Source organism: Mustela nigripes, chromosome 1, assembly GCF_022355385.1.
Source record: "Mustela nigripes isolate SB6536 chromosome 1, MUSNIG.SB6536, whole genome shotgun sequence".
Taxonomy (NCBI): domain Eukaryota; kingdom Metazoa; phylum Chordata; class Mammalia; order Carnivora; family Mustelidae; genus Mustela; species Mustela nigripes.
Genome location: NC_081557.1, coordinates 104,881,091 through 104,899,085, shown reverse-complemented (window position 1 = coordinate 104,899,085; position 17,995 = coordinate 104,881,091). Strand labels below are relative to the sequence as shown.

Genomic DNA, 17,995 nt, shown 5'->3' with positions numbered 1-17,995 from the left:
CGCGTCGTCTGCTCGTGCTCCTCCGGCTCAGGGCTTTGCTGCTTGCTCGAGTGCTCAGCGGCCCCTCCTCTTCGCGCCTCTAGATCTTCCCTCCCCTGCATGTGCCCCTGCACACCTGGCTCTTCCCCACACGCTGTCTTTGCTCCTGTCCCCCCGTGGCTCTGTTCTCTAAACTGCTGTGGCTCTCACAGGTTTGTCGGTTGAAGCTTGAAGGAGTGTGGTACTATCGTGTTCAGAAGCATGTCCCGTCAGGCTCGCGGGGCACTCTGGGAGGAGGGCTAGCGAGTGCGTCTAGTCCCAGACCTCAGGGAGGCTTGTTCTGCGGCTGGGATGCAGCTTTCATCCAGAGTCTTGACGTTAGTGGTCCCCAGGGTGGCGTCAAGGGAAGAGGGTGTGTAGCTCTGCTGATATTCGATCTTAGCACGGGGGGGGGGGGGGGGGTCCGCAGTGGTGCTCTCGGGCAGTGTCCTTGCGGGAAGGAAAGTGTCACGGGACATTCTTTCACGAGCCCCCTTAGTGCCAAGTATCTAGTAATAAGCGCCTTGTGCCGTTGCTTCAGAGTCTGAATAAATGTTGAAGCAAAAGTTACCTTTGGCATATTGTGTCTTCTGCAAATTGTTCAGCCTGAAGTAAACTCTGGGCGTTGGCTCAGGAGGTCAGTGGGGAGAGCTTTTCTCTCTGCATTTCCAAATGCTCTCACATTTGAGCTCTGATGGTAGCTTTCGAGGGACCTTATTCTCTTTCCTCTGTTCCCACCAGGCGACACTATCAACCAAAGCACTGTGCCCCCCCAGCAGAGCCGTTTCCCAGACTACCTAGAAGCCCTTCCGGGGACAAACGTGGACCTTGGCACGCTGGAGGGTGACGGGATGAGCATGGAAGGGGAGGAGTTGATGCCCAGCCTGCAGGAGGCCCTGAGCTCTGACATCCTCAGCGACATGGAGTCCGTGCTTGCCGCCACCAAGCTTGATAAGGAGAGCTTTCTCACGTGGTTGTAGAGCCCGCAGGGAGACCGAGTGCCACATCTGTGAAGGACCCAAGGAGAGGTTCCCCCGTGAGCCAGTCGCAGTCTCCGGGCTCACGCCGGAGAAGAGGAATGGACGTCCCGCAGGATTCTCGATCCGTTGTTTCGCTCTTCTTGTCCGTTGCTGCTGTTGATATATTGCTGACCTCTTTCATAGTTGGCTCTAAAGAATCAAAAAACAGTTTTTGGTTTCTTTTGCTATTATAACTACTGTTCGTTTGGGGGGCTGGGGGCAGTGAGCCTGTTGGGATGACGGATGCCATGCCTTGCGCCCAGTTAGGTGTTCGCCCGTCGTGTCGAGCAAACACGTGGACTTGGGAGTCAGATGCGTCACGTCATAGCATTTCATTTGTGCGGGCGGTTGTCTGTCCAGTGGCCTTTGGCCGGTGGGAAAACATGACTTACCGGTCAGTCGAGCCAGAGCGATTCACCAGCGCTCAGTGCTTCGTGCTGATTCGATGAGCTCGCTGGAACCACGGCTGGAGACCGCTTCACTTTCAGTGTTTTTCCCTCCTTGTGCTATCATTAGTCACGTAGTGACCTTGATTTTATTTTAGGAGCTTATAAGGCATAAGACAGTTTCCGTAGAAATGTATTAATTATTGCCACATACTCTAGTATAGGTTGTGCTGGGTTTTATTCTGGGTTTGTTGTTTTGATTGGTTGGGCTGTGTCTTTTCTGTTTTTTGTTTTAGTTTTTGTTTTTTTTCCAGAATCTAGACAAATTATCATAGTAGCAACTCTGTAGTTGTAGCTGGGGGGCAACTATTAAAATCTACATTTCCTGATTTTTTACCATCTTATTTAAATCTTGATTATCCGCTCTATATATACCCACACACACACTTATAATGTTTATGATAGTGTGATAGAAGAATGTATCTTTTTTTTTTTTTTTAAAGGTTTCCCTACTTTCCAGGTTATTTTAACACAGTAGTTTTCAATGTGTGTGTTTAGAATATGTGAGTAGTGGTCGTACCGCACGGGTGGTTAAATCTTTCGGGGCAGTGTGCGGACATTAGAGGTAGTTTAGTGTTCTAGAAAGGGCTGTCGTCACAGAGAGCGTCTAGAGGACCGTGTGCTTACTGGGCACACGGTGTTGTCCAATGAATTTGAAAGAAGCAAATAAGATAAGGCTGTATTTTCCCCTTGACACTCCCTTGGACTAATTTTGAGCCTCGATGGGAAATCACTCTGTAAGTTCATAATGTACACGACAGAGGTAAGCTTTACATGTGCTTTACCTTTCTTTAGCTCTGGAAATTGACCTTTGCCCTAGTTTTGGAAGTCCGATCTAGTCTCTCAGTTCTTGCTTGTAACAAACATATTGAGGACTGTGTTGAGATACTACAAGATTGCTCTTACTTAAAACAGACGTGCTCCTACTTGTACATGGTGAGAATTGACCCTGGACGGCATATAGGATCCTGCCAAGGCGGTGAGTTAGCTGGTGAGGTGATCAGATTAATAAATGTATATCGGTAGTTGAATTTAGCACAGAAATAGAGATAATCATGATTATACTTTTATTTTTACAGGAAGAGATATAACTAGAGTATGTCTACAGGAAGAATAATAATGGTTTCCAAAGAGTATTTTTTAAAGGAACAAAATGAGCAGGAATCAGCTCTTCAGTATAAGCTATGAAGGGACTAGTCGGCCGTGAGTCATAGTGGTACCAGCGAGTGCCTCTGGGATTGAGGGTCTTTCAGTATTTCTGGAATAAGCCCTTATTTTCAAGGGTTTATAACTGACATAAGAAGATCTTTTTTCTTGGCTAAAACTGCTATGAAAAACCTCAACTTGGAAAGATTAAATTTTTTTTTTTTTTTTTTTTTTTAATTACAAAAATCTTGGGCCTTCGGTGGAGAGGACTACAATAGTTGGGAATGAGAAGTTTTATCTTAAGTACTTTCAGTGCTCAAAAATGAAATGACTGTGTTGTATATAATGACTCATAGGTCGATCATTCGTTACTATTGACTCTAAGACTTCTTGTTAGGAAGCAGCAGAAAGAGTAAATCTTGAATTAACTCTGAGGGGAAATGGCCACTGTGGAGATTCCTTGACTTTTTTTTTTTAAGAGCAATAATGAAATTGTACCCAGAATGCATGAGTGAGTGTAGGGACCGTCCAGCGGGTGTTGGTTTCCTCGTGCAGAGGTGGGAGCTGCGTGGAGGGGGTGCCTGCGTGGCCAGGAAGACTCCGGGGACCCAGGGTTCTTCCTGTCCCCAAGACTCTGGCTTGCCCAGTCACCCCACAGTGTCCCTGAGGTGCTGGGGACCCCGACCGCACCCTCCATTCATCTGAAGGACACGTAGCAGTCCTTCCTTCTTTCTGATTTGAATCACAGCCTGGATGTGGTCTGTCTTGTTCTGTGTCCTTGTTCCTAATGTTAACGTGTGTAACTGCTTCTTGGTTATACTGGGTAGCGTCGGGGTAAGATTTTAACTGGGTATTCTTGAATTGCTTTTACAATAAACCAGTTTTATAACCTTTCAGTTTATCAACTTTTTACATCTTGTGTTCTTTTCAGTTAGGGCTTCTTACGTGTACTGACATTGGAGCGCACTGATCGGGAGTTTCAGATTCTCCAAAGCACTGCCTGCAGTCATAGCTGTTTCTAAATACAGTGCCTTTTTTAGAAAAGGAAGAAAGAACAGTAAGGAACTGACTTTTATTTTTATATACAGACATTATTGTCGTTTTACGTATTCACAGTAAATAGATGCATTCTGAGGGAAACTGGCAGAAACATTAAAAAATAACCCTAATTAATGCTAGCTCATAATTCATACCAGTCAGTGCTGAAACCCATGGTGCAAAAGTGGGAGGTGGTACCCAGTGGTTGACAGCTTCATAGGTTTTGGATATCTAAGACAGGAGTGCTCAGATGAATTTTATTGTTGGCAAGCATATTTTTATAAGAATTGTTGGGTGTGCCTATTTTAACAGTTGTTTTCTGTATCATGAAAAGTATTCTCCACAATTTAAATGTTTTATATTAGAGAACTCTTTAATGCACACTTGTCAAATATATATATATAGTACCCATATCACCTTTTTATTTTTTGTTTTAGATGTAAGAGCATGCTCGTATGTTAGGTACTTACATAAATTGTTACATTATTTTTTCTTATGTAATACCTTTTTGTTTGTTTATGTGGCTCAAATATATTCTTTCTTTAAACTCTTCTTTGTTGTTTTTAACGACTAATATGTTTAAAACTTTTTGGCTTCTTCATGGTCTTCCAGTGGAACAAGTACGTAATGAGAAGGAAGCGAAGGGTAGGTGTGGCCATAACCGCAGGTGTGAGGGGAAGGCCGGTCTGGCACTGGGGACTTCAGAAGTACGGAGGTCCTTCTTCGAACCTGATGTTCCGTGTCCCCCCGACCCCCTGGGCAGACCGTCCACGCTGACGGTGGTGTGTGATGGTGTGTCTGCAGAAGACAGGTCACCTGTGGAGAAACTGAGAGGACTTCCCCATCTTTCAGAGCAGCCTGCGGTTCCATCTCTCCAGAGCGCTTTCTCATGGTCCCCAAAATAGAGCACTTAGATTGGTGAAAATAGTAACAGATTTAGGTGGTGGGTCCTGAACTCCGAGTAAGTAGTAGATTTGATTGTCTTTGCTTGTACAGTTCCTCTAATCCCTGATGCACATCAGCTTCGTCGAGGGAGATCTGAACATCCTGTCTCGTTACGTTTACCATCCTCACAGTAGAGGAACATCTGTCTTGCAGCCTTGTCTGAACCACAGTGGAGCCCCTGGGCTCAGGACCACAGCCTATATCCACAGGCAGTCAGCTTCCCTCCTCCTGACCCCGGGGTCAGACCTCTACACCCTACACATAACTGGTGTGGCCAGTGTGGGTCTGCAGAGTCCGCATGAAGGCAATCAGTTTGGACGTGGGGCACGCACCCCCTTGAGAGAGCGAGGTTGCACGCTCTGAATGTTTGGCAAGTGTTAGTCGTCTTACTGTTTGTTTGGTTTTTTTTTGTTTTAAAGACCCAAACTATAGTAGAGTAGCTCCGTAAGTGAATAAAGGAATTGCTCAGCTGGGGTAAATAGAAAAATGGCTTTCCAGAGACAAGCACAGTAACTAGTGAAGCCTCAGGGTGACTGGGAGAGCGGGCAGTAGACCGTGAGTTCCGCCTCCCGCCCCCCTGCCCTCCCCTCGCCGGCACTGCAAAACAAGAGCCTCCCGGCCCCCCAACCCCACCCCACCCCACCCTGTCGCTTTGGCTTGGGTTGTGTGCACACAACCAGCTGCCCTGGTTCTGGCAGCTACAGATTGCATTAGTGTTATGTGCGCTTCTGGTGAGGCTCTGGCTTGACTTCTGGGTAAACATGTGCGCCACGGGGCTCCAGCCTCAGCTCTGGCAGGACACCTGCTGCGTGGTCCCTGTCCCAGTTCAGGCTGTTGGCATGGAGTTGCTCTGTGTCACTAATCACAAGAAACTTGACGAACCGTCTTCTTTGATGAAAAGTCTGATTGCTGACTTAGAAACCAATCCCATGACATCTGGTGCTGTAGTTTTTCCAAATCACACATGGAATGATTTTGCTGTATTATCTGAATATTAAAAAGCCTCTGTCTAAAATTGGTAAGTTCTAAGTGTAAGCTTAGCCTTGAGCTGGCAGGTTTCATCCTGTCACTAGAGAAACAGGTGCCAGATTGAGGCGTCAGCAAAAGTAACCTGGGATTGGGAAGATACATATTTTAACAGAAAACGAACTTCGGATCCAGGAGACCTGACATCCAAGCTACTAGGACCCTGTCAGAAGTGTAAAGAACAGCAACGAGAAAACCAAAAGAAAAAAAAAAGAAAGAAATCGGTATCTGTGCAACTCTAAGCAGTATTTAGAGCTACCTGAGCAAAGAGCCAACTTTGCAAAATTCCTAAACAGCTAATCTGGTGCTTGGGATGGTTTTGCCATAAAGGGGGAAACGATTAAAAAGCAGTTACTGTGACTTTGTGAACTTGATGGTAATTCATACTCTGAGTGGACAGGGCTTGGTTCTTAGTAAAGGGGCCCCTTCCAGAAACAGAACAGGACTCGAACCGGAGGACACCCTCGGCCGACCAGGCTGTGGACCTGACCGACTTCTCAGGGACAGGATACCCCTCCCTTGTGCTCTCCCCCCACGGATGTCTCCAAGTGTCTTCTAGGGTGAAATGAGTTCCTGGGACCTCACAGATCTATCCTGCTGCGTGTGATGTTCCCCGTGGGCCACCGTCCCTCCGAAGGCTGACGTCTGTGCTAGTCCAGCAAGCAGCCCTCTGTCCTGAGGACCGGCGCCGGGTGGGCAGCCAGGGCTCGATGCGGGCGTCTTGGCTGGGCTGGGGTCAAGTCAAAGTATCACGTCCTCACAGGACTCGGATCACTAGGTGGCCATGAACCAAAACCTTTGATTTTATGAAAGATACAACGTCCTGCTCCTTGAGGAGCTTGAACCCACACCCTGCAAACATACACGTGCAGATTCCGAAGAGGTCGTTTGTCCACTGTTCTCTGAGCTCTGGGAAGTCACAGGCCTTGTAAAATGATCGCAGCGGCATTGTGCGGAGGAGAATGGGCCCTTTGGATCCGGTAGTCTGTGATAATCCAAACCGTGAACAGCAGTGTAGCTCTTTCTGCATTCTGAGCTGAAGGAATTTCTGTGGAATTCTGCAGTGGGATTTGCAGAACAGCCTGAGCCCGTGTGTGGTGCCGTCAGAATTCTGCTGATGCCCCATAGGGCATGTGTGTGGGAGCCCGCCCAGAACTCCCCTTGAAAGACACCTCCCTGGTCGGGAACAGACTGGCAGGCCCGGGCCAAATCAGGAATATTGCTTAGGAAATTGAACATGCATTTGGGCTGAAAACTAACTATTGGCCAATCTTCGTATGAGTCCTTCAAAATCATTAAAGCAGAAATCTCAAGGCCTGAACATTTCCAGTAGTTTCATTGTTGTGTTCTGCTAAATGTGGCAACTTTCAAAAGCAAATGAGTCCAGTTTTTACTGCCATCACTTATGTAGGACCTGAAAACAGAGTTTTTCCATCAGGAGTAAAGTGAAAATACTACAGTCCACACAGTCGCCCAACACTGGCTATGGACACCAAAACCAGATGCTCTCAGAACAATGTAAACTGACATTCCTTGGAAGCAGTGTTGTTTTTGACGTAACCACGATCCTTCTCTGTATGCCCTTATTCGGAGACATGTGACGCTTTCATTTAGAGCTGCTGCGATCCGAGTACGTCCGCCTGGCAGTGTAGATCCGTGAAGCCCTCCCTTACTGACCTCAGTCTACACACCGAGCCACCCCCCCCCCCGCCCATTCTTCTACAAGTGTGCTGTGCTTTCGTGAAGATGTTATTTGTTAGGTATTAGCACACAAGCAATTGGTGGGGGAGGGGCAGAGGGCGCAGCAGGCTCCCCGCTGAGCAGAGAGCTGGGCACGGACCCTGACCCCTGGATAGGGACCTCAGCCAAAGGCAGATGCTTTACCGACAGAGCCACCCACGTGCCCCAACAAGTAAGCTATTTTCACAGCAATATGTTATGACTCCATAATTTATTAAAACATGCTCACATACGACCTCACTTGATGGTACCACGTCCTTTAGGAGGTGTTCTCACCATTTGTACTGTGAGCGTCAAACCCTGGTCCAGAGCCGGCAGGGTGGCAATGAGGTGACTAGAAGTTGAGGCATAGCCTGGCCCCGGGGAATGTTTGTCTGAGGCCAGTGAGACACGCTGAGGCCCCAGCCATCTTTCTGCCACCCTGGACGCCCTGCTGCCTGTGGCACTAAGCTCTCCACGCCCCAGGCGTTGGGTCTCCTGCCCTCCCTACAGAAGCTGGTGTGGTTGGTTCACCCACATGCTGCCCGGGGCTACTCGGCTCATGCCGCCCACCCCCACCCCACCAGGGTCTGGGCACCTTCTTCATGGGAGACTATGGTGACGGGCGGCAGCAGCACTGACACGGCCTGGAGACAAGAGCAACGAAGCCAGGACCTCCGCTGGGAAGGGAATGGGGGTGGCCGGGCTGCGCGCTGGATGGACCCGCTCCATGAGCACCCGGGTCCTCCGTGCCGGGCTCCAGCGCCGCGGGCACACACACACTTGGCCCCTGTTGCTGGGCGCCTGCTTTGTGCCGGCACTGGCCATAGTCACGCAGGCCGTCCGGCCAGCAGCCCTGCGGTTTGGGTTTTGCAGGTCCCAGTGGCCTAGAGGTGTCTCCCCTTTGGCCCCACACAGGCCTCGTACTCCCTTGGGCTGCTCGGGGCTCCCGTCCTGGTTGGGAGTGGCGTGCCCAGTGAGTGACAGGGGCCTTTGCAGGTCCACCAAGAGCCAAGGGCCTGGACTGGCCGCAGTGCGTGGCACCTCCCGGGGCACCGAGGGCAAGCAGGTCTGCATGGCTGGGGGCGGATTTCACCGCAGGCCACTCTTGCCTGCATCCTCCAACAGCCCCCCGTGGCCCCTGTTACTGTGCAGGCCAGAGGTGGTGGGAGGTGCAGGCAGGTGGTCAAGAGGCCGCAGGGGGAGCAGGACCCCAGGGAGCAGTGCTGGCGGGTGCCCAGCTAGCTTCACCCCTGCAGAGTTGGGCAGGGTCAGAGGAACCCTGCATGGGGAGGTCAAGTTGTATCACAAGCTGAAGGAGGTCATAGAGAGCAAGCCCGCTGCGTAGAAGTGACATCTGCCCTCTGTCCATGTGGATGGCTCCCACGGGGCACATGGTGACAGGAGCACTTGGTGACAGGGTCACAGCAGGGACAAGTCCACTGCCCTCCCTGCCTTGCGGAGCCTGCCAGCACACCAGGGAGACCATCCTGGAAGAGGGTGCGGTTCCCAGAGTGTGGTTGCCTCTGGTACCCTGGGAGTCTGGGGGCACGAGGGGGCCTTTCCCAGGACATACAGGCCAGGACCGGGACGGGGGCAGGGGCCCCACAGGCCACTGACGGCACAGCTCCGTCCTGAAAGCCATGGAAGGCCATGCAGACATGGGTGGGGATGTGTGGCAGGTGGCCCCAGGGTCGACTGGGAAACCCCCGGCGTCCGGGACGGGGAGGGGTTGGGGCTGTGGCAGGAGCAGGCGCAGGTTTGGGGGAAGCCTCCCCAAAACATCTGGTTACCTGCAACGCAACTGGATGCGGCGGCGGCATGACGGGCCCGCAGGCTCCACGGACCAGAGAGGCAGCTCTGTCGCGACACCCAGGAGACCACGATGTCAGGACCAGTCCAGAGCAAAACCACCCAAAGAAGCAACAGGTCTCCGCAGGACCTTGGATTGCCCCGACGGGTTTGAAGTGCAGGTCAGATCCCACACTCACATTCCTATGTATGGTTCCAAGGAAAACCCCGGGTCCTACCCACAGTTGCATTGCCAGTAACCTGAGTCATGGGGAGGCTGACAGGCCCTGATCCCACGCCTGCAGGAACCAACCTGGTTCATGCGGTTGGCTCTGCTGATGGACCAGAAGGCCCCGAGGGTTTGCTGCAGCATGCCAGGGACACCCGCGGCCGACCCCAGGAGCTGCCCGGCCCACATGCCCTGAGCAGGACCAGGACCCGGCTGTGTCAAACATCACACAGTCCGGGCGCCTGGGTGGCTCAGTGGGTTAAAGCCTCTGCCTTCGGCTCAGGTCATGATCCCAGGGTTCTGGGATTGAGCCCCACATCAGGCTCTCATAGTCCTTTTTTCTTAAAACCAAGCCAATCAAACCCGCCCACAGCCAGAGGCAGACTCCCTGAGGGCCTGGTGGCAAGGCTGGGCACAGGGAAACCAGGAGGTGGTTTCTGGCAGAGCAGGGTGCTGATCCTTGGGGCTCAGAGGCCCATGACCCCTGGTTTCCAAGACCACTCCCTCGAGCCCTCAACTGCAGGGGTTGGGGGGGCTCCGTGGGACATCAGCTGCTTGGCTGGGCAGGGTGGCCAGGGATGAGGCCCACTGTGTCATGACGGGGGAGTCGGCGACAAGAGGTCGCAGGGGGCGACAAGCTGGGGTAAGACGTTGCAGCCAGGTTTCCCAAGGAACTCTGGAGAGAAGAGGACCCAGGGCTTCCAGAACACTTGCTGCAAGCCGTCCTGCAGCACGCGGCCCAGCCTGACTGTCGACGCTCACAATCGTATCCCTGAGCCATACAGCAAGAATCACAGAGAGCCCAAATGACTCTCCAACTCTCCACCTGTGTACATACATACAGCCTGATGTGTGCAAGTTCACGGGGCGGGTGGGTGACTGGGTCAGGAGCTGTAGGGGCCCATGGGCACTTACTACGCCTCCTGCCCTTTAACAGCCTGCATTCCCAGAATTCTGACTTTGACTTTTTAGAACCAGGGAATCTGGGCTAATTCATCACGAATTTGGCAACAAGTGTGATCCAACTTTGAGTGTGGCTTCAGGCATCTTAGCCCACACGTCTGGTCGGTCCCAGGCATAGAGGGGCTCTGTTCTCTGCTGGTCTGCAGCCAGCAGCCGGGCACTCCAGCCATCACCAGCCCTCTTCCCCTTGGCTCCCGTGTTCAGTGTCCGTCCCCGTGTGCTTCCCCGTGGTGAGGCCCCTGATGAGTACTCGAGACAGTCTCTGCAGAACAGCTGCCCTCCGTGCGGCTCAGGCGCTCAGAGTGTCGTCCACTCACGCTGGACAGGAGCCCATGGCGGTGGCCAGCGTCCAAACAATGAATCCCAGAGTCTCCTTCTTTCCGAAGAAGTGGCTGCCTGTGATTGTGCCTGTCCTTGCTTTCTAGAGGAGTCCAGGGTCTTGTTATAAGCAACAGAAGCAAATGAAGCTATTTTACACAGAATGTAGGTGAAAAATGTGTATTTATGGAGGGGATCACAGACTCTGCAGGAACTAGAGACTCAGACAGAGGCTGCAGATGCTCTGGGAATTATGCCCAAACCCATGCGGCCAAAGGAGTCAGCGCCTTGCACCCCCAACATCACCAAGGACAAGGACACAGAAGGTCGGTCATGGCTGCCCCTGGGAGGTAGTCCCGGAAGCCCCCACCCTGTGTCAGAGCACAGTCATATGGTCCCTACATCTCTGTCAGGTTCCAACCCAGAGTCCCGGAGAGAGCATCTCCTGGGGAAAACGTGGGTTTTGCGCCTCCCCTCCAGACCAGAGGAACTGGGGAAAGCTCGTGTCCAGTGGTCGGTCCACTGCTGCGGTGGGCACTGCTGTCTGCAGAATCAGAAAGCCAGAGGAACAGCGATTGTCCAGCTCAGCTCCTGCGATCAGCTGGCATTTACAGAGACTTCTCTACCAAAGCCCTCAACACTAAGAACAAGGGGGGCATTTCAGGGGCACCTGGGTGGCTCATTCGTTAAACGTCTGCCTTCGGCTCAGGTCATGATCTCAGGGTCCCCAGATCTGTTTCCTGCTCAGTAAGTGTCTGCTTCTCCCTCTCCCTCTGCCCTTCCTCCCACTCATTCTCGCTCTCAAATAAATAAATAAAATCTTAAAAAAATTTTTTTTAAAAGGGCATTTTAAAGTCTCCATTTTAGGGACGCCTGGGTGGCTCAGTTGGTTAAACAGATGCCTTCAGCTCAGGTCATGATCCCAGCGTCCTGGGATCGAGTCCCACATCGGGCTCCTTGCTCCGCAGGGAGCCTGCTTCTCCCTCTGACTCTGCCTTCCACTGTGTCTGCCTATGCTCGCTCTCGCTCGCTCTCTCTCTGACAAATAAATAAATAAAATCTTTAAAAAAAAAAATAAAGTCTCCATTTTATTTATGGTCTAGAGTGTACTTGTGCTCATCTTTCTCTATTTCCCCTGAGTAGAAGAGTAGGGAATACGAAGATCCTAAAACCTAATTATTATATTCCAATCCATCTTTGTGCTTTCCTGGTATCCTGGACCTATCCCATTTTCGAGTATTAGATTTTATACAGATTAATTCAAAACTTTGATTATTTCTTACATGTTAAAATGTTTGAAAAATAGCAGAGTTACAAAATAAAATAATTAAAAAGACTCCTTAAAGAAACTTTTACTCTTGGTATTTGTTGGTACAATACATGAAGCCTCCCTCAGTTTGTTTTGCTCTGTTCTGTTGTAGGAGAACCGACCACGGTCCTGTCTCTGTGCAGGAAGCTGGGTCTGTGTGTGTCAGCCCCAACCACATGGGAAGTCCCTAAGGGACAGTGCATTTCTACTGTAGAGCCTCTGGACACCACACAGAGCCTGATGGTATGAGAGAAGGAGCCAGAGCAAAGCCCATCTGGAGAAAGAAAGGAAATAATCTCCAAGGGTTCCTTTGATCCTGTTAGGCTATTCGTAGAAATCCCCTCTGCTTAATCTAGAACTTTCTGCCCAGTGTTGGCAAGGCTTAGTGGCACAGCTCCTGGGACCCACAGTAAGTCACTGTGCACTCAGACAGGGAAGACCTGTGTCCTAATGATGAGGCTCCGAGTCCAGTCCGGAGTCCTGTGTTCTCTGCACTTCCTGCAGGCCTGACTGCACGCCCCTTGTAGATCACGCCTGCGGGGGGGGGGGGGGCAGAAGTCCATCCAAAGGCAGGTCTGGGGACACCTGGGTGGCTCAATTGGTTAAGCGGCTACCTTCGGCTCAGGTCATGATCCCGGTGTCCTGGGATCGAGTCCCACATCGGGCTCCTTGCTCCGTAGGGAGCCTGCTTCTCCCTCTGACTCTGCCTGCCACTCTGTCTGCCTGTGCTCGCTCTTGCTCTCTCTGACAAATAAATAAATAAAATCTTTAAAAACAAAAACAAAACAAAGGCAGGTCTGTTCACCTGCTCTGCTCTCTTTCTGGACACAGCCTTTCGATTCCCTAGGGCACGCTGCGCAGTCTTTCCTCTCTCAGTGGCCTTCCTCCCGCTTCTGTGGTGGTTAGGTTTTTAACAGCACAGTTGACCCTTGAGCAGTTTGAACTGTGAGTCCCCGTGTTCACGTTGTTTTGATAAATACAGGACTGAACACGGATTTTTCTCTCATGATTCTTTTTTTTTTTTTTTTTTTAAGATTTTATTTATTTATTTGACAGAGGGAGCGAGAGAGAGATCACAAGTAGGCAGGGAGGCAGGCAGAGAGAGGAGGAAGCAGGCTCTCCGCTGGAAAGCCTGACGTGGGGCTCGATCCCAGGACCTTGGGACCACAACCTGAGCCAAAGGGAGAGGCTGCAACCCACTGAGCCACCCAGGCGCCCCTCTCTCATGATTCTTAATCACATTTTCTTTTCTCCAGCGCAATTTAAGGATGCCATATCCAGTACATGGAACACACAAAATACGTGTTAATTGACACATTATATTATTGGTAAGGCTTCTGGCTGGCCGTAGGCTATTCATAGCTAAATGTGGGGGGAGTCCAAAGTCAGACCTGGATTTCTGACTGTGCAAGAGTTGGTGCCTGTCTCCTGGCCCCCATGTTGCCCTCCTTCAGACTATCACCTCTATTCCTAGTCCAAGTGTTGTTAGAGCATGGTCCTATTTGTAGATGATAGAAAGTTTCTCTTAAAGATTTTATCAAGCTTTGTGCAAAAACTGGAGGAGAGCTAAATCATTGAAAAGGATCACACAAGACTCAGGGCTGGAAAGTAACGTGGAATGGCAGCAGGAGCTACGTTTGCCTTCAGCCAGCGTGGGAAATGCTGCGAGGCCGATCAGACTTGAGCAGAGAATAAATAGCTCCTGCTCTCGCCTGCTGTCTCTAGGGGAAGGCAGAGGCAGCGAGACCTTGGAGGAGAGAAGCAGGGGCCGTCACCACAGCTGCCGCAGACAATGTGGGGCTCTGCACGCCGGTGTGAGCCCGGGCGAGGGTGCCTCATGGGTCTGAGATTTTGCCACGGCCAATACCCAGCACCGAGGGGCTCTCGGACGCGCGTCTCCGCTGGGGAAGCCTAGAGCTTTAGTTCCAAATGTGGTGTCTGAAAATACCGTGGTTTGCAGGAAGGTGTTCAACCATTTAGGAGGCCCAGGAATAGGATTATAAGCTTGGGCCTGCTCTATCTCATTAGGGCGAGGCCGGCTTCGGAGGACCCCTCTCCGCAGGAGCTGTCCACTCGATGTCCACTGGACGCTCCCCATGCCGATCCGGAGCTCGTTTTCGGGACCCCAGTGTTTGCCATGGCGAGAGGAGGTCCGTCGGCTCCTGCTCGGTTGGAAGACTTGGGTCTGCTCGTCTTGAAGGACGCTAACCGCGAATTTAAGAAGCTCGGAGGGGCGCTCCTGTTCACCTCTCCTGCAGAACTCTGGATGTTTGCGGTCTGCTTTGGTCGTGACCTAAAATATGCCCACGAAGCGTTTCGAGAAACGCAGCAGCGTCGAGCAGACACGCGGACCCGCAGCGCGCACGGAAACACTCCGGTCAAGCTTGGGACACGCGGTGCGGCAGAAGGCACTTCGGAGGCGACAGCGCCGGAACCCCGGCTCCGCGACCGGACGCCCCAGACCCGGCCTCGGCCGCCGGCAGCGGGAGGAGCGCGGCCGCGCCGGGGTCCGCGCCCGGGTCCGCGAGCGCGCGCTGGGCCGCGGCGGGAGCCGGAGGGGACGCGGTCGGCGGCCGTCACCTGCCGCGACCGCAGCCGAGGGGCTTCGGCGTGAAGGATCCCCGGAGACGTCGGCCTGTGGGCGCGAGCCCGGGTGTCCGACCTCCGCGGCCGGGCGGGGCAGGTGCAGGGGCGAGTGCGGGACGGCTGCGTGCAGCCCGCGAGCCCCGCGTGCCAGGGGGCCGTGAGCTCGGAGCCGCGCCCCGGAGCGCGCGCGCAGGGCCCCGAGGGTCCCGGGGGCAGCGCGCGGCCGAGCGAGAGAGCGGCGTGTCCGCGTGGTCCCCGGGCAGGCCGAGGCGGCGCCCGGCTCCCCGGTCCGCGCGCTAGGCGGGCGGGGCCCCCTGGGTGAGGGCGGGACCCTGGGGCATGGCGGGCGGGGCATCAGGGTGAGGGCGGACCCTGGACAGGGTGGGCGGGGCCCCCTGGGTGAGGGCGGGACCCTGGGGCATGGCGGGGCATCAGGGTGAGGGCGGACCCTGGGCAGGGTGGGTGGGGCCCTCTGGGTGAGGGCGGGACCTTGGGGCATCAGGGTGAGGGCGGGCCCCTGGGCTGGGTCAGTGGGGCCCCCTGGTGAGGGCGGGCCCCCGGGCTGGGTCCGTGGGGCATCTGGACAGCGCAGGACCTCGGGTTGGGGTGGGTGAGTAGGGAGTGGGGGTGGGGCGGAGAGTGTGTGGGCGGGACTATGGAGCGGGATAGGCGGGGCCACATGGGTTAAGGGCGGGGCCCTGTCTGGGTGGGCGGGGCCCGGGCTCGATGGGCGGGGCCCGCGCGCAAGCCGCCCGCCTGCCAGAGCGACTGCTGTGGCTGCTGACCGCTCCATTCCTACCTCGTGGACCTTGCCAGAGTGAACTCTGGAGACTGTGTCGTTATTCACAGAACGGGGTTCATGATCCTTAAATTTTAGAGTGTTTGGGGGTTAAAAGAAAGATGTATCTGAACCACCTACATATCTAGCTCTGGTGGGTGACCATTACCATTGGTTCCATCCTAGACTCAACTCCTCGCTGCCCAGGGTCCACTAGGTTCCAGGCACTGGGGCTGTGATGTAAAGTAGCCCTCAGGAAGTATGTCTGGTGCAGAGCAGGCCAGGTGAGTGGCAGCGGGGAGAGAGGCCCCTGCCCAGCTTCAAAATGCCAGGAGGGCTTCCTGGAGGAGGAGAAATTGCAAAGGCCGTGGCCGCCAGCCCGTGGCGGTTAGATCGGAGGCAGGGTGATGGGGAGGAGTTGGGACCCTCGGGGAAGGTGAAGCTGAAAGAACCCCCAAGTTCTTTCAGTGGCCGTAGGTTCATTATCTTTAGAAAGAGTCCACTTTCGGTGGCCGTACGTTTTTATCTTTAGAAAGAGTCCTCTGGGGCGAGACCACATGGGTGGAGGTTACCTTCCACGTTCACCGTCAGCAGCTCCGCTGGCCAAATCAAGAATTCTTCTGGAGTGGTAAAAAGACTACTTGGAGGGGCACCTGGATGGCTCAGTGGGTTAAAGCCTCTGCCTTCAGCTCAGGTCAGGATCTCAGTGTCCTGGGATCAAGGCCCACATCGGGCTCGAGCCCCACATCGGGCTCTCTGCTCAGCAAGTAAATAAATAAAATCTTAAGAAAAAAAAAAAAAAAGACTATTTGGAATTTTTCAGGTCGGGCCATGTACTTCTGAGTTCTCAGCAGTGACTGCAGACTGCAAGGGTGAGTTGGGCTTTAAAATAATCCCCTCTCTGAACCAAGCTTGGTTCCAGGGTGAATATTATTACTCAGATGAAAAGAAAATTAGAACTTTTATACCTATGTTATTCAACCGCCTCTGTGTACGTGGGTTTTGTCCCTCGCCTTCACGTGCCTTGCTGCTGGGAACCAGAAGCCAGGAGGCAATGAAGTGTTGTCTGCCTCGCCTAAGACCGGCCCCTCCCTAAAGATGTTCTGGAGAAAAAGAGGAATAAGGTGGGGTTGGGCGGGGTGGAGTGTTTAGGCCCGGGCTTGCAGCCTGGCCTGGGAGATGATGACAAGCCGTGAACAATTTGGTGGGGTGTTTCCTCTCCCTTTGTTTCCTATTAGATGGTATGTGAGTTGTGGGTTGGTTGGTTTTGTTTTCATTTCAGTGACTGGCCCCTGAATATTGCTTTTGAAACAGCAATTTTCAGGATTAGCTAATAGCCATGCTGTCATGCTCATTTAGACCCAGTGAACAGTGATGTGATCTCAGCCTGCTGGTCTGTCAGCACGGCCCTGGCCTGGCCTGGGGAGGGTGACCGAGCAGGTTTGGGGACAAGCTGTTCGGTTCCTCCAGGTGGGGGACTTGTCTGTATCACCTCCTGTCCACCCCTCCCCCATGATTACAGAGGACACGGTGCAGATCTGGAATGTAGCCCTGAGCTGCTGCCCATTTGTGGTGTGATCTGTGCCCTGAGGCTGAATTATAAACTGAGGGTTTGACTAAATGCTGAAGTTTCCTTCCTCCTCTGGGAGGGTGTGGGTCATCTGAGCAGTGAGTATCACATCCTGGCATTTAAAGGCAGAGCCTGAAACTGTGAACCAATGACTTCTCCTCCTCAAATACTCCTTCCTATCTATGTCCTTGTCGGCGCATCGGTCTTCTTGCCATTGGAAACTGATACCTTTTTTTAAAAAAAAGATTTTATTTATTTATTTATTTGAGACAGCGCACAAGAGCGTGGGAGTGTGGGGGGAAGGGAGAGGGAGAGACTCTGGAGCAGACTCCCCACTGAGCTCGACATGGGGCTTGATCTCCGTACCCTGAGATCATAACCTAAGCTGAAACCAAGAATGGGACGCTGGACCCTTAACCGACTGAGCCACCCAGAGGCCCCATTGTCACTGGAAATTGATTTCTAAATGACATTGTTAATCTGGTCAAATTCACAGGATTCCGTACTTTCAGGAAGGAAGGCAATGTTGCAGATGGCAGAGTGTTTGACAAACGGGGTTGAGCTGGGTAAGAATACATGAAAACTGGAGGCCAAAACAACAAAGCTAGATTCCGTGGAGACCTTCAGGGGAAAACAGTGAAGCCCTTTCATATTTTCATACAGATGGTCATTTCTGCGATGCTGCTGCAGAGGTCAAACATGGTGATGAAGGTTCTCAGAAAGTGATACCAATAATACAGTAAATTCTTGACTTTCTTGAAATCACAAACTAAGAGAAAAGATATTTCATTATGTTTTTTTCAAAATAAAATGCAAAAACACTTATTTTCTATGAAATCTTGGTTCCCTATTAGAGTTCATTTTTGGATGGCTCCTTTTGGATTCCGGTATCTCCTGTGGTTGCTAATTTTCCATCTTATTTCAAAAAGGATTTAAGATACCTAACGCTCTTTGTTGAACAGCAGTATATTCTGAATTCTTCCCCACCAAAGGGATCCATGTCCTAATACCTTTCTCATGTTCCTCATCTCTAAGATCCATTTTGCCTACTAATTGACATTTTTTAAGTAATAGCTTTCCCATATTAAGTGAAA

General features: G+C 52.3%; 1 protein-coding gene across 1 annotated transcript in view; it reads left to right on the top strand.

Annotated features, from left to right (window-relative positions):
- YAP1 (Yes1 associated transcriptional regulator) overlaps positions 1–4,219 on the top strand; it is a 119,345-nt gene extending 115,126 nt beyond the window's left edge. Inside the window, exon 9 of the mRNA XM_059407076.1 lies at positions 760–4,219. Coding sequence (XP_059263059.1) covers positions 760–998 — 239 coding nt within the window. The 3' untranslated portion in view covers positions 999–4,219. The remainder of the gene's footprint in view (positions 1–759) is intronic.
- Positions 4,220–17,995: the final 13,776 nt, after the last annotated feature.